This window comes from Lepidochelys olivacea (assembly GCF_965140295.1).
Source record: "Lepidochelys olivacea isolate rLepOli2 genome assembly, chromosome: 15".
Taxonomy (NCBI): Eukaryota; Metazoa; Chordata; order Testudines; family Cheloniidae; genus Lepidochelys; species Lepidochelys olivacea.
This window is the reverse complement of record NC_140425.1, coordinates 22,942,378-22,957,807: the sequence shown is the minus strand read 5'-3', so window position 1 is coordinate 22,957,807 and position 15,430 is coordinate 22,942,378. Positions and strand designations below refer to the sequence as shown.

At 41.4% G+C, this 15,430-nt stretch overlaps 1 protein-coding gene across 3 annotated transcripts in view; it reads left to right on the top strand.

The window, feature by feature from the left end:
• The first annotated feature begins 4,236 nt into the window (after positions 1-4,236).
• ADGRD1 (adhesion G protein-coupled receptor D1) overlaps positions 4,237-15,430 on the top strand; it is a 242,164-nt gene continuing 230,970 nt past the window's right edge. Inside the window, exons 1-4 of one of the 3 annotated variants that reach the window (XM_084649373.1) lie at positions 4,237-4,902; positions 4,992-5,028; positions 11,476-11,559; positions 13,807-13,902. In XM_084649373.1, coding sequence (XP_084505499.1) covers positions 4,837-4,902; positions 4,992-5,028; positions 11,476-11,559; positions 13,807-13,902 — 283 coding nt within the window. In that variant the 5' untranslated portion in view covers positions 4,237-4,836. The remainder of the gene's footprint in view (positions 4,903-4,991; positions 5,029-11,475; positions 11,560-13,806; positions 13,903-15,430) is intronic. The other 2 variants (XM_084649371.1, XM_084649372.1) reach the window with 2 other exon arrangements.

Below are 15,430 nucleotides of genomic sequence, written 5' to 3'. Positions count from 1 at the left end.
GCATGCTCCACACCTCGTCCCTTTCAGATTTTGGACGGTACTTCAGGTTCTTAAACTCGGGGTAGAGTGCTGTAGCTCTTTTTAGAAATCTCACACATGTACCCTCTTTGCATGTTGTCAAATCTGCTGTGAAAATGTGCTTAAAATGAACATGTGCTGGGTCATCATCCGAGACTGCTATCACATGAAATATATGGCAGAATGTGGGTAAAACAGAACAGGAGACCTACAATTCTCCCCCAAAGTGTTCAGTTACAAATTTAATTAATGCGTTGTTGTTGTTGTTTTTTTTTTTTTTTGATGACCATCATCAGCATGGAAGCATGTCCTCTGGAATGTTGGCCGAAGCATGCTACAAAAGTGCCATGCGAACGACTGTTCTCAATTTCAGGTGACATTGTAAATAAGATACAGCAGTAGTATCTCCCGTAAATGTAAACAAACTTATTTGTCTGAGCGATTGGCTGCACAAGAAGTAGAACTGAGTGGACTTGTAGACTGTAAAGTTTTACATTGTTTTGTTTTTGAGTGCAGTTCTGTAACAAAAAAAATTGATTGAAAAATACTGTTTCTTTTGTTTATCATTTTTACAGTGCAAATATTTGTAATAAAAAATAATATAAAGTGAGTACTGTACACTTTGTATTCTGTTGTAATTGAAATCAATATATTTGAAAATGTAGAAAAACATCCAAAATATTTAATAAATTTCAATTGGTGTTCTATTGTTTAACAGTGCGATTAATCACAATTAATTTTTTTAATTCTGATTAATTTTTTTGTGTTAATCGTGTGAGTTAACTGCGATTAATCGACAGCCTTAATTTCTAGGAGTGGTGTTACTTAGCAGTTAATGGTTTTGCAAAAAGCTTAGCTTTTCTCCTAGGCAGGAAGGGACTTCTGGCTGTTGATAGCAGGTGGGGAATAGGGTTGAAAGATGTATGGTAAGATTCAAAAGGAGGGGAGGCAAGGGTCTGACAAGGGTAGAGCCACCTGGGGGATAGAATTTCAGTTCTGCAAACAAAACTTTAAGTCTTTGCACTTTTTTTTTTTTTGTTCCAAATTGGGATGAAAGGCCAAAAACTCAAATTTTTCACAGAACTGAAATTCTGCAGGATTCCATTTTGGAAACATTGAAATGTTCCTGCAGTGCAAATGTGTTTTGATGTAGCAGTCTACCAGGTATGCTGCTGGGGAGCCCAGAAGTCCAGGGGGCTGGGCAAGAAAGCTGACAGCAAAGCAGATGGCTGGCTGGCTAGCCTAGTTTCCATCAAAGCTTTTGAGGGCAATTGACACACTTCTGCAGAATGTTTCAGTTTTTTCACATCAGCATTTTCAAATGGAAAACTGTCTGTCAGGAAAAATTGTGACCAGCTCCAGACTAGAGGCCAGGAGGGGAAGAGTAAGGTAAAGCCAAGCACCAGAACTGGGTGAGTCAAGGAGGGCATAGGCACCAACTCTGTTGGAGCTTCGGGGCTCAAGCACCCACCACAGGGCCAGATTAATCTTTTGTGGGTCCCGGACCGTGGCCCGATTTCCCCCCCCCCCGCTCTGCCTGCACTCTGTCCAAGGCCCTGCCCCTGCTTGGCCTCTTCCCCCCCCCCCCCCGCCGAGGCCGTACCTGCTGCTCGCACCCCCTGTCAAAAACAAAAGTCCATGCCTGTGAAGGAGGGTTCAAGATCTGGAGGGGGTGGGCCTAAAGGAAGGCATCAAGGATTAGAAGTGGCTGGTACAGGGTCTTTGAAGGGGAGGAGTAAAGGGAGGGGTGTTGGGAGCAGGAAGGGGTAGTTTTCTGATGGGGGGGGTTGGTCGGGGAGGCAGAGGAAATGGTGGAGGAAAAAGGATGGGGGAAAAAGGCACAAAACTGAAAATTGTCATCTTTTCTCTGAGAAAAACACAGAATTTTAAAACACAATTCTGTGGAAATTTACAAGTAAATTTACAATTTACAAATGAAACAAGACCATTTTTGTCCAAAAATGTGTATGTAACCCTTCTGCCCGTCAGAGTTGGCAGCAACAAGGGCCGGGTTCAATATCTAGGGGTTCCATTCCAATAACACAATGCAAACCGGCTCGAGCCCCCACCCAGTGACCTGGGACAAATATATACCACCCCCGCTGGGCGCCTCCAAGAGGCAATACTTCCCCTCTTGCAAGCACATAGTCTGAGTGTAGCAAAAGTCTTTTAATAACAGAGAGAAACAATGTGGCATTATGTTGGGGAAACACCACCAACCGGATTCATAACACAACCCATGAGCAAAAACAACCCCACCCCAGGCAAATTGGGGCATGCCCTTTTCCCTTTGGTTCTTGAGTCCAGCAACCCCAAAAGTCCAATGCCCCAAAAGTCTCTGTCCCTGGTCAGGGCAGCCCCAGAGTTCGAAAGTTTATCGGCGGAGCTTTACCTCCCAACCTGGGTGGAAATGGGACGGGGGTAAGAGGCACCTTACGTGATCTGAAGCTGACCGCCCCATAGCGGCGCTCCGCTCCGCTCCGCCAGCCGCCCCACAAAACTCCTTCGCGCAGCTGCACTCCGCTCCACCAGCCGCCCCACGAACTCCTTCGCTCAGCTGCACTCCGCTCCGCCAGCCGCCCCACAAACTCCTTCGCTCAGCTGCGCTCCGCTCCGCCAGCCGCCCCACGAACTCCTTCGCTCAGCTCCACGGCCCACAAGCAACTCCTGCCATCCACACACTGCTCCGTGTCTAACTGCTTCGCCAGCCGTCCCGCAAACTGCTCCACAATATATCTTCAGGCTCCCCCACTACTTAACACAACACTCAGTGATTTCAGCGCTTAGGTGAATTCAGCTTATAATAGGGGAGCCCCAGTGCTGGTGCACTGTCAGCCCAAAGTGAGCTCAGCAGCCTATAACTAGACTTCTAATGAAATCAAAATTAGCTCTGATATTCCACAGTGGAGAGAGGAGGAAGTGCAATTAGCATGTAAGGCCCTCACCAAGGGGCCCATGCCACCAAGTATTAATACTTGTCCCCAGCCTCTCTCCATTCACACAGTTTTGGAACCCATGACCCTTGCCTAGCGAGTGCTACTTAGATGATGGTGAATCCCTCCATCGTAACAAAAGGCCATGTACAGTTCCAAGCACAGTTCCCATAATCAGGGTAATAACAATTTATTCTTCCTGCCCCAATAACAGAGACACTGGGGATCCCACAGCAGCCAAAGTGACCATTTGGGCAGCTATGGTCTCATTCTAGGCGTGGTGGGTGTGCCTATGCAAATGAGATCGGCCCCTGAAGTTCTTTTCCACAACTTGCCACACCTCACCACCAGATGTCAGGGTGGAGCTCATCCTGACACTGCTTACATGTAAAATGAAAATTTTGACCCATTCTAGTTACCAATGTTATGTTAAATACAAAATGACTGTTAGTGCACACAGTATAGGTTAGAGCAATGGTTCTCACACTTTTGTACTGGTGATCCCTTTCACCCAGCAAGCCTCTGAATGCGACCCCCCCCTATAAATTTAAAACACTTTTTTTTTATATTTAACACCCTTATAAATGCTGGAGGCGAAGCAGAATTTCGGGGGTGGAGGCTGACAGCTTGCAACTCCCCCACATAATAACCCTGTGACCCTCTGAGGGGTCATGACCCCCAGTTTGAGGAGCTCTGGGTTAGAATAAAACCGAGGATCTGAAAAAGGACTACTCAGGAAACCTGTTCAGTACAATTTATTCTATCAAAACTGAGGGTGAAGGGCTTGTGGCTAATGTACACAACTTGGCGTTAGAAGCGCTGGGTTCCATTTCCACATCTTCCATAACCTTCCTGTGTGACCTTGAGCAAATCAGTTAGACTCTCAGTGCCTTAATTTCCCTATTTATACACAGGGATAATAAAACTCCCCTATCTCTCAGGAGTGCTGTGAAGCTTAACCACCTTACATATACTAATGACTTTAGTTCCTCAGAGACAAAAGCTCTGGATAAATGCTAAGTATTATAATAAACGGTTTGTTGATTGTCTCACAAAACTTGTGCCCCAACCTATTTTATGGCTTTTAAGAATTTGAAATATTAATATTTGTACTGGCTTTGTTCCTTCTTTCAGTGTGCAAACTTGCAAGAAACAATTTGGGCAGTGGTTTCTTTAATCTGTTTTCTGAACTACATTGACTTATTTCCACATGTTCCTAGCAGGCTGGTGTTAGGACCCAGAAAGGAGACAGCAGCAACATGATATAAATAGAGTACGAGAATGGGACAAAGTTTGAGAAGAAAGCATGACATCACTCAGACTTTCTCTCCACCCAAAGAGATCTTGGATGAAGGTGCAAACGTGAGTCAGACAAGCAAGAAGTTCGCAACTCATTTCAATCCAGTTCCTATCCAGGAAATAGTGGGAGTTTGCCTTATGTACAATAAAGAGGTATTTTTTAATTGAAGAACCAAAACTGACTTCGGATCTTTCACAAAGTGAAAACAGTTGAAAGTAAAAGACAAGGATAGAAAGCAAAAGTTGAAAAATAAGATCTCTCTTTTTTGGCACCAACTGCAGAAGAATTGTATGCATTTTTTCTGTGGAACTGTACATTTTTGCAACTAATAGATTTCATCTTATAATTTTGCTCCAATCATAGTAATACATTTATGAATAACAAAACGAATCCAAGTTTGAAGGAGGCAAATATTTCTGAAGGATCTGGAAGCATATTTTGCTGTCACTGAAGGAATGGACATCTTGAACCTGTGTGGAAAATGCCTCTTTTAAAAGAAAACAAAGTGGCAAAGGAAAATTTGTGTTTGTGATTGAAATCTCAAAGGAATTTGGTCTCAGTTGCACTTTTAACCTCGAAAAGACCATGAACAATTTGTTGTCTCTGCTCTGTCATTATTCCTTGCTGATTCTATTTCAGTCTAAATATCAGGTAATATTCTGAACATGATTAACATTAAGATTTATTTGGATTTCCTTTTAGTGATATGTTCACTTCACAATGTCTTGTTTTATGTGCAGGTGTATGGAAACAATTCACGACTATCCAAACACCCAGGTAAGAAATTTTTTGTTTTATCATTATTATTACTGTACGACCATCTTGTGCTTAATTGTTACAGTATGTTTACTAAAACTTTTGCTTTCTGATATGCACATCTCATTTTCTTACATGCATGAATAAGTACCGTGCTAAAATATAATGTAGGGCAATCAGTCTAGAATACTAGACTACCGTAATCTATTACAATTGCAGTTCTCACTACACTGACATTCTGCATAAACAAGTACAAAAGGAAATGCTGCTTGCATTTACACACACTAGTTTACAAACCATTGTGTTTTGAGACTCTGTTTACAACTTTTTGTTTTAACCTTGAGCTGCTCTTGGAATCGGCGCTGTGGTAGCATGCAGGACTTCAAATTCACTGACTTCTACTGCTAGAGATGCCAGTTAAACTTTATGGTGCATTTGCATAGCTTCAGTCTTTCTTTCTTTCTTTTTATTTACAATTAAGTGTAATTTGCTCAGGACTGAACGTAAGCATGTTTTTCTTCTGAGCTCCAGTCATCTGTTTTCAATGCAAAAATCACTCTGACTAATTTTGTGTGTCTGTAACTGGAAAGATCTTCCATTCACACACACACACAGTTTAACCTCATGGTGGTGTACAAGTACAACCTTACTCTTTAACTAATCCACAGACTGCCTTGTGCTTTTAATTCCTACCCGTACGTACGTACTTACAAAATTAAAATCCTGCTTCTAGCAAGAAAAGCTCTATGGTGCTATTGCAATATGTCTGTCCCACCCCCGCCTTGTTATCTCAGTCCTAATTACAGTATGCCTAAACTATTGCCCTTGCTCATGTGAGTTTCTTTTGTTTCTCCTTCGTCTAGCAAATGTTAATTCATGGCCTCAATTCCTATAGATAAGGCTGGTCAACCTTTAGCTGGTGAAGCAATATAAGAAACCTAGGTTTTAGCTCAACTTTATATATTGGGCAACCCGGTTATAGAACAGTTACAATTTTGTAGTTTGGAAACCTAGTATGGGGACGTAGCATCACCCGGATCCCTAAATCATACTATGGATTTGAACTATGTTGTAATTTGGTCTTCTGGCTTGGTTCTATGGATAGCATAGACAGATCCTTAATGGTGGTTACAAAACAAAAGGGATATCCAGGGAGCAGGTATAGTAGTGGTTTTCAAACTGTTAGAGCCCCCTCGGGATGGATTGGTCATCAGCTGGAGTGGCAGTGTGGCTTAATGCATAAGATGCTGGACTGGGAATCGGAAAGATCTGCATTCTAGTCCTGGCTCTGCCACTGGTCTGTTGTCTGATGCTAGGTAGGTCAGTTCCCCCTCTGTGTTTGTTTTCCCTCCCTAGGTTTGTCTGTTAGGACTGTAGGCTTTTGAGGTAGAGACTCTCCCGATGCGTTTGTAGAATGTCTTGCATAATGGGGCTCTGATCTCAGTTGGGGCCTCTAGGTGCTAGTGTAATACAGCTAACGATAATGAAGTGCCGTGTTGTGTCGCGGTTAGTTTTTTCTCTCTGGCTTTTTTGATTTTCTTTGGTAGCTCTGAATCCCTTTTCTCATTCCTCACTCATTTGAAAATTAAATTTTATTGGGAGTGGTAGATATCTGCGCAAAGCAGCATCGCAAACCAGTATGCACGCTCTATGCTTTGCCCGGTTTGCTGTCAAAAAGAGTTGGAGCTGCTAGACTTCATGGGAAGCAGATAGAAAAATTGGGTCAGCATCATCTGCCCATGTAGAGTCTCCTGGTGCCCTGGAAAGCTGCTGCCCTCATTTCCTCTGGAGGGTGCTGGTGTATGCTCTTGGAAGACAGAACTAGGGCACATGCCAAAGCTTCAGGGACCCAAAGGAAAATAAGCCCCCTCCTAATCCTATACCTCATTCCCTTGGGATCCTTTTCACACCTAAACTCCCAGGAGGAGCAGGGGCTTTGGATGGTTGTTCAGGAAATTAGTTCAGATTACAAGAGTGCGTGTGTCTCTTGTGGTTTATCTTTCTGTCTCCCAGCTAGGTCATAGGTTTTGCAAGTATGCAAAGTAATATGTGTGGCACCATTTCACCTCATCCACACCTGTATCACTGTGTACCAATGACATGCTTTCTCAGGCTGTAGTTTCTTTGAGAGAGGTTCTCTGACCACTGCAAATGTTTCTAGGCAAGGAGGGCAGATGGGGATTCCAGTTTCTTGTATAATCAGTGGTGTTAGATGGATGGTTAAACAGGATAATACTTGGGCTGGCAGGTTAGGTGTGAAGCAGGGCTGCAGCAAATGAAGCTGCCTTAGTTACACAGGCCTAAATTTACCACTTCTGATTGTTGCACAACCCTCCCCTGCCTCTGCTGTGGTGTTTAGTAATCACATCAGCACGATTCCCTAATCCAAAAGAACCCTACAGTCTTCAACCATTACAGCTCTGAAATTGTGTCAAGGGGACAGAGAAGAGAGCAAAATCTAAAGCAAGACATTCTTTGTGCTGGCTACGGTTTCACGGAAGGGGTGGACAAAACCCTTCAAGTCTACAATGAAAATGAAAAAAAATCCCTGTGTCCAAAACCTGGGTCCATATGATGACAGAACCCCTGTAACACTGTCAAGGTGAATGGAGCTTTGGGGATGAGCTGCAAGTGGCAGGGAAAATCTGCTTGTGGTTTGTTTTTAACTTACACACCCAAGTTTTATAAGGTCTTTGGAATGTTTGGCTAGCGTACGTACTGTATGTTCATTTGGGCAAGTTCTGCACCCCTGTTACTATGCTCACTCTGTTTTCAACTTGCCTTTCTGTTTCCCACCCCCTGTCCTTCCTTAGGTCCCTGAGAGATTGCTAGGGAACCTAAAGAAATTCTAGATGAGTGAGAGTTATTGACACCATGAAATTTATATGAGAGGGCCACACTAAATCATTCTGATACCCTTTTTTGGGATCAGTAGTAGTACTTTACTACTTGGGTAATCCCACTGAAGCCACTCCTTACCTTTGTGAGCTTCTCCTTATGTGAGCAGTCCTACTGGCTTACATGGAACTACTCTTGTTAATAAGAGTTGCAGGACCAAGTCTTCAACTGGGCCTCCAAAGTGCAGTCCAAACATAATAGCAAATATGCATCGCAATAATATATGTTAGTGTGTGTGTGTGTACACATGTGAAAGGTAGGGAGGTAGGTTTTCTTGTAGTTGGCTTGTTTTGTTTTTCCTCTCTTTTACTCCTCTCTGCTGCTTTTTTGGCGGGGAAGAAATGAGGCAAGATGCTAACATGGAAAGGTTTAGCAGAAGTACTAGGTTTTGTGCAGGGAGCTGAAGAACGATAGGGCTATCATTTGGCAAGCAAGACCAGTGAGGGGGTTCTAGGCATGGAAGAAGATATAGTGACATGCATGGGACAAAGAGCAGTTGGGTAGGGGGTGTGAGTACATTCTAGGCATTTAGCCATTGAAGGTGACTGGAAGACAACAGTTTGTCTTGTAGCTGGTTTTGAAATTTGTTTTTGTTCTGCATTGGAAGGAAAGACTTTTGTGTGTTTTGCTCTATAGTCGGGTGGTTAGGGCACTGGCTTACGCTGTGGGACTTCTAGGTTCAAGTCCTGCCTTCCCTGAACCAGGCTAGTGTTTTTCATCCCAGATCACTCCGATACCAACAGAGTAGGGACTCAAACCTCGATCGCTTGCGTCCCAGCTAACCAGCCAGCTATAGTCTCTCTCTCCCCCCACTCCCCCTTCGCCACAACAGTTTATTGGAAACTGATAAGTCCCTGCAAAATGTTTCATCTTCAATGAAAGAGCATATGTTGTTGAAATTTCATTTTGGCAAAAATGTTCCAACCAGCTCTATTCCTGGTGTATCTGTTTTGTGGTTTAATAGAAGACTTGGCTCTCTGGTACTTCCAAACTAGCACAAAATTCAATTGAAAACACAACTGAAAAAATAGTAAAAAAAATGTAACCTCTGTAAATGCTGGATTTGTAGATGTCTTCCCCCACCCCACCCCACCCCACCCCACCCCACAAAAAAGCATAAACAGATTAATTTATGCCAATAGAATTATTTGCCACCATGATGGACAAAAGAACCAACACTCATTTGCAATAGCAAGAGGGTTTTACAGTATGACTGTTTCATTCTCCTACAACTTTCATTGCTCTGGTTGATTACACATTCTTTTCCAGCACAGCTTGCTAAATTAGTTATTCTAGGAATAAAAAAGTTTCTTACAAATAATAATATAACATAAAATACAATCTGTATTTGCCTTTATTATTAATGTTCAACCCTTAAAATAGAGCATTACCTTAACACGCCATTTAATTGCTCTGGCCAATCTGTTTCTGCTCCAGCTTGAGAATTCACATCTCCCTAAAGTGTTCTCTAGTTGACATCAATTAGATTCTCTAGATAAATCTGCCATTGGAAAATGGGAACCATCAGATGTTCTTCTTTTGTCAGCTTGTCCACCTGGAGCTCAGTGTAACCATCTGCAACTGAAGAAGACGTTTAGGGAAACAAAATGTTCCTATTAGCCATAAGATTTATTTTTCACTTTTTGGGGAAAAGAAGGTTCTGAAGAAATAGCAGCTGCTGCATCCAGAGCAGTTAACTATTTTCCAATGCCACTAAATATTCTGGGACCCAGTCAGGAAACTCCTTCCAGTGAAGAGTGTAGTTCTGACATCTTAACCTATGCACCTTCCCAAAATCCCCATGGCGTATCCCTTGCCTGTGTTTCTGCTGCTGGTTTCCACCTCCCTGGCTTGCCCCAAAACCTGGACAACATGGCCCCTGCAGAATCCATGCTTCCAGCAGTCAATTTACTGGGGTTGCTCAACACCCATCAGTAGAGGAAGGTCTTCACAGGCTAGAAGTGAAAACCAAACAGATCAGTATAGCCTCAAGGTGTGTTAACTTGTGCTGCTTTCCCCTGTGGGTTTTGGGGAGAGGGGAAGAGTCTTAAGGCACTCAGCTGCCTCTTCCATGCGCCCCTTGAATTCTGCAGAGCTGGAACACATGTGGAGAGGCTCCCACAGGTGTAAGAAAAGGAGAAAGGGTGCTGTAGAAAGGAAACTGCCATTCTGCACATTGCCCTGTATGACATTTGGGGCCCTCTCTGGATATTGTCCTTAAAATGATCTAAACATTGTGGCTTAAGCTTTATGGGTATGTGTGGGGGTGCATGAAATATAGAAATATTTTCCCTAATATCTAACCTAAATCTCCCTTGCTACTTATTTAGCCCATTACTTTGCGTCCTACCGTCAGTGAACATGGAGAACAACTAATCACTGTCCTCTTTATAACAGCACTTAATATATTTGAAGCCTTATCAGGTCCCCCATCAGTCTTCTTTTTCTCAAGACTAAACAAGCCCAGTTTTTTTTTTTAACTTTTGTTTCCTCATAGGTCAGGTTTTCTAAACTTCTTATCATTTTTTGTTGCTCTCATCTGGACTCTCCTGTTTGTCTACAAATTTTTCCGAAAGTGTGGTGCCCAGAACTGGAGATAGTACTCCAGCTAAGGCCTTATCCGTGCAAACCATCTTCTGAGTCTGATATACAACACCCTGTTAGGCTAATATCATTCTGAGTTGTATTTTTTTGCAACTGCATCATATTGTTGGCTCATGTTCAACTTGTGATTCACTGTACCCTCAGGTCCTTTTCAGTAACCGATTACTGACTAGTCAGTTATTCTCCATTTTGTAGTTAGGAAGGGGGGAAAAATCAAATGCCCAAGTCTAGTACTTTGCACTTGTCTTTATTGAATGTCATCTTTTTAATTTCAGACCAATCCTCCTATTTGTAAAGATTGTTTTAAATTCTAACCCTGTCCTTCAAATGCTGGCAAATCCTCCCAGCTTGGTGTCATCCACAGATTTTATGAACATAATATCTTCTCCCTTATCCAAATCATTAAGCAAAACATTTAATAGTCATAGACCCAGCACAGATCTTTATGGGACCCCACTAGCTACATCCCCCCAATTTGACAGCGGACTGTTGATATGGTCTTTCAACCAGTTTTGCACCCACCTTATAGTAATTTCATCTAGACCACAGTTCCCTGATCTGCTTATGAGAATGTCATGCCAGACTATGTCAAAAGTCTTACTAAAATCAAGATAGACAATGTCCACAAGTTCCTCTCTAGCCACTAGGCCACAACCTGTTTCTACTGCAGCGAAGGTAGAGTAAGTACACAGCTTTTAAAAACAGGGGTCCCCTGCAATGTGCGATCAGAAATCTTGTTGCATAACACATGGCTTTAATCCCCATTGCTATTTATTTATTTTGCTCTATTTCAAATGCTCGCTCCTTGTATGCAGTGCATAGTTTACATAAAATGTTTTATTTTGCCTAACCATTTGATCCCCCTCTCTTTTTCTGGTTTCTACATTGAAGCATCTGTGGAGACTTGTTACACTTGACCTCGAATCCTGTGTTTCTGACCTTTTAAAATTTGTGTTTCCTTGAAAGGGTTTGAAGTTTTACAGACAGCGTCCCACTACTGGCCCCTGGAAGATATGGACGGAATCCATGAGTTTCGGGATACAAATGGAGGTAGAAGCAGGACTTGTGACAATGACCGTAACATAAGTATTTGTGAGAGTCAGTAAGTGGCAAGGGAGTTGGAGATATGAAAGCTAAATAGATTAGAGCTAAAGCCATGGCAGCTGAGATCTAATTATTCATCAAACATTTTGACAGTCCAAATGATTTTGCATTTCAAAGCTGTAATTTTTTTTTTCAAAGTATTCTCAGACATTTTATGAGCATCCTACACATTCTTACGGTTATGAAGAGAAATTGTTGTGTGTTCCAAAGTGTCATTAAAATCCTATTATTGTTAGTTGCTTTGCTGTATACTTGCCCATGCACAAATACACAGAGTGGGCGGGATTTTCACTAGTCCCAAAGGAGTTCGGTGTCATATTGATTTACAATGGAAGTTGAATGCTTAACTCCTGTAGGCCCTGGGCTAGATTCACAAAGGGACTTAGGTGTTGCGAAAACTAACCTGAAATGCAGCTCTTAATAATTAATCATAATTAATAAGAGCAAGAAATACACAGTTGAGGCTAGGAAGTGCTCTTTTTCAAAAGGAGTGATAACTGCTGAAATTCAGAAGCCATTTCAAGCATATTCAAATAGTTCAATTTATAGGGCCTGATCCTAGAAACGTTCACTCATGGTGAAAAGCACTTGCTCACATGAACGCTTCTATTGCAATCAGTGGGATGACCTGTATGAATAAGGATTACTCATGTCAGTGAAGGTTTCCAGGATTGGACCACAGTGTGTTTTCTGGAAGGGTGCCAAAAACATCAAAAAATGTTTGTTCTTTTGTGTGATTTTTTTTTTCTGATGTTGAATTCTTTCCTTAATGTTGTTGTAGATAATCCCTTTTCTTAGTTTGCAGTTGCTTATATTCTATCCTCCAATACATGCATATAATTCCCATTGGCTTCAATGGGAGTTGCATGCCTGCATCTGAAGGCTGATTCTGAGACACAAGAAAGGGTTTCTTTATTGCTGTATTCTACTGCAGGTTACCATTTTCCTGCTTTTTGATACCACTCTATGATTATGCAACTCTTTTATTCATTGCTAGAGTCTCTCATATTATTTTTTCCACTTGTAATTTCATGCAATTGTTTTCATCCCATGTTTCTTCTCATAAAACCTTGGAGCATCATAATCTTGTCCTTCATGTTAATCCATTTTATTTGTTGAAGTCATTGTGTGGCTGGAATCCAGTTTCATACCTCTCAACAGCTCACTGTTTTGGGAGTCAGTATCACCAAATTAGGTTATTTTTGTGCACTTTCCATACTGACTGGCTGTTATCTCGGGTCTATAGTGGTAATAGCCTAATGGCAGAACTGACTGAGGAAATTAAAGGGACATCACTGATTTGGAATCTAGTGAATTAAAAAAAATCTAAAGGGTTTAAAGGTATTTTCAGGTGCTGCATCTGAACCTTTGTCCCTCTGCTAACTTTTTTCCTGCAGTTTTACATTGATATTTTTCTATTTTAAAATACATTTTTTTCTCTTCTTTTGCTATATGAAATACTCCACTGATTTTGGGACTGATTCAAAGTCAACAAATGTCTTTCAATTGACTTCAATGGGCTTTGAATCAAGTCTTAACTGTCCATGCAGGACAAACAGTGAAAATGACTGCATGCAAAATGCTGTCAAAAGTACAAAATAAGCAAATCAAAACAATAGAAATATGTTTTTCTCTAATAACTTTTATAATTTAGGGCTCTTAAAATTATATAGGTAAAATATCTGCAGACCAAAATATGATTTTTTTTTTGATGCTGTGGTTTTGAAGTTACTGATAATGTCATCTGCATGTCAGTTTCCCTTAGGCTTGGTCTACATACAGATTTTGAACCAGAATAACTATGTTGGTTTCAGGAGATGATTTTTTTTTTTTTTTTTTAAAACTGATATATTTATACCAATACATCCCCTAGTGTGGATGCAGTTATAGTGTTATTCCCTTGGGGAAGGGAAATAAACTACACTGGTGTAAAACATACAACTGTGTCTACGTTGCGGGCAGTTGTACCACTTTAACTATACTATCGTTAAAGTGGAACACCCTTTATGTGCAGACAAGCCCTTTGAGGGGAAAAAAAGATGGAGGATGTTATAGAATGCTAGAATGTTATAGTTTAAAGGGCCACTGAGTAACATTTGATCTGTGCTGTGTTGAGAGATATGGACTGGACAATTCATATTGATTTTGTGTTTGTTCATTGTTTTGCTTATTTTCTTTTGTTGTTCCACCCAGCTTTAAGAATCCACAACTTCACTGTGCTTCCTTCCCATAATTCTACCTTTGTATATACCAATGACTCTGCCTACTCTAACTTCTCTGCAACCGTAGGTGAGGATTCAAGTATTTTTTTTCTGCATTTGTCAAACTTGGACTAGTCTGATAATGTTGGGTTCAAAGTTAACACTGTTCGGTTCATTCTTAAATGATCCTCTGGAGTTTATGGGCCAAATTCTGTTCTCAGTTATGCTGGCATAAATCTGGAAAAACTGCTGTGATGTTATTTAGTAACTCTGGCTTTACAGTGATGTAAGCAAGCAGAATTTGGCTTGGCTATGTACTGATCATGCAGTTCTTGCTCATCTGAGTGGTTCTACTGGCTTCAATGGAACTACTCACATAACTAAGGAGAGTAGGCTTTGTCCTCAAAAGCCCAATAAACCCCAAAACCTTTGAGATGAATTGTAAACATGGGCACTGAAAAAAAATCAGTTGGCATGAAATTTCAATGTAATTTGAACTATCTGTTTAAAGGAGTTAAAAGTACTCTGTTTTTTATAAAGTTAAAAGAAAAAAGAGCTGTTTTTCTTCAATCTGTAGCCTTTAAAGTAATGTGTTAAAAAAAGAGAAACTTCAAACAATTCTGCAGGATGCAAGGGAAAATGGGAGCTACCCATCATGACATTTCTGATTAAAATAATGGAAAAAACAGGTGGAAGACATGCAGGTGTGTGTGGTGGGTGTTTTCATTTAAAACAACAACAACTGTTTTACGTCTACATCAGCCAATAGATCAAAGGGAGAATCAGCTGAGTGGAAAATGACTACCCCGGCAGGCACTTACGATAAAAACTTATTGGGAATCTTCGCTCACTTGCACCAGTATAAACCTGGATTCACTTCACGGAATTCAGTATGGTTTCTCTAAATTTATACTAATGTAACTGCAGTTGGAATCTGACCAGCTATCTACCTCAGAATTAGGTATCAATTTACAGCTGGTTGTTAGAAAAACATTTCTTGATTCACCCAGTAGATTTTTGGGTGAATCAAGAAATGTTTTGGGCCAGATTCCCTGAAGGTGTCCTTTACACCTCCCTACACCAGCCTGTCCTCTTTGCCCCAGAGTGCGGAACCGGTTACTTGGCTGTTGGCTGCCCCACGTCTTGGTTTCAACTGAATATGGACAGCTTTAAGATTAGGCTCAAGAGACATAATATCCTCCAGTCACAGGGGGAATGCATATGTTGCACCATCTTTAGGGTGATAAAGCCCATTTCCTATAGCATACCTAGCCATCTCTCTGGATAAGTGTAGAGGGAAATGGGGCCATAGCCCTGCCTCTACATCTTTGGGGTGATTCAGGGGTGCCAGAGGGTCAAGACTCTGTATTCTCCTTGCGCATGGACTGTTATTGAGTTGGACCCAAGAACTGAGGGCACATATTAAAAAGGCTCCTTATGCCTTGGTCCTTCACCATGCATCTGTGCTAGGGCCATACACAATCTTTCCGTATCTCTATTGTTACATCCTGGTGATTGCAGATACCAACCATAGCCCTGTATCTGTATCTCTTAGCAGGAACAACACCAAATTACTCTTTCCACTGCCTGTCCATTGGACAACCCTAATCCTGAAA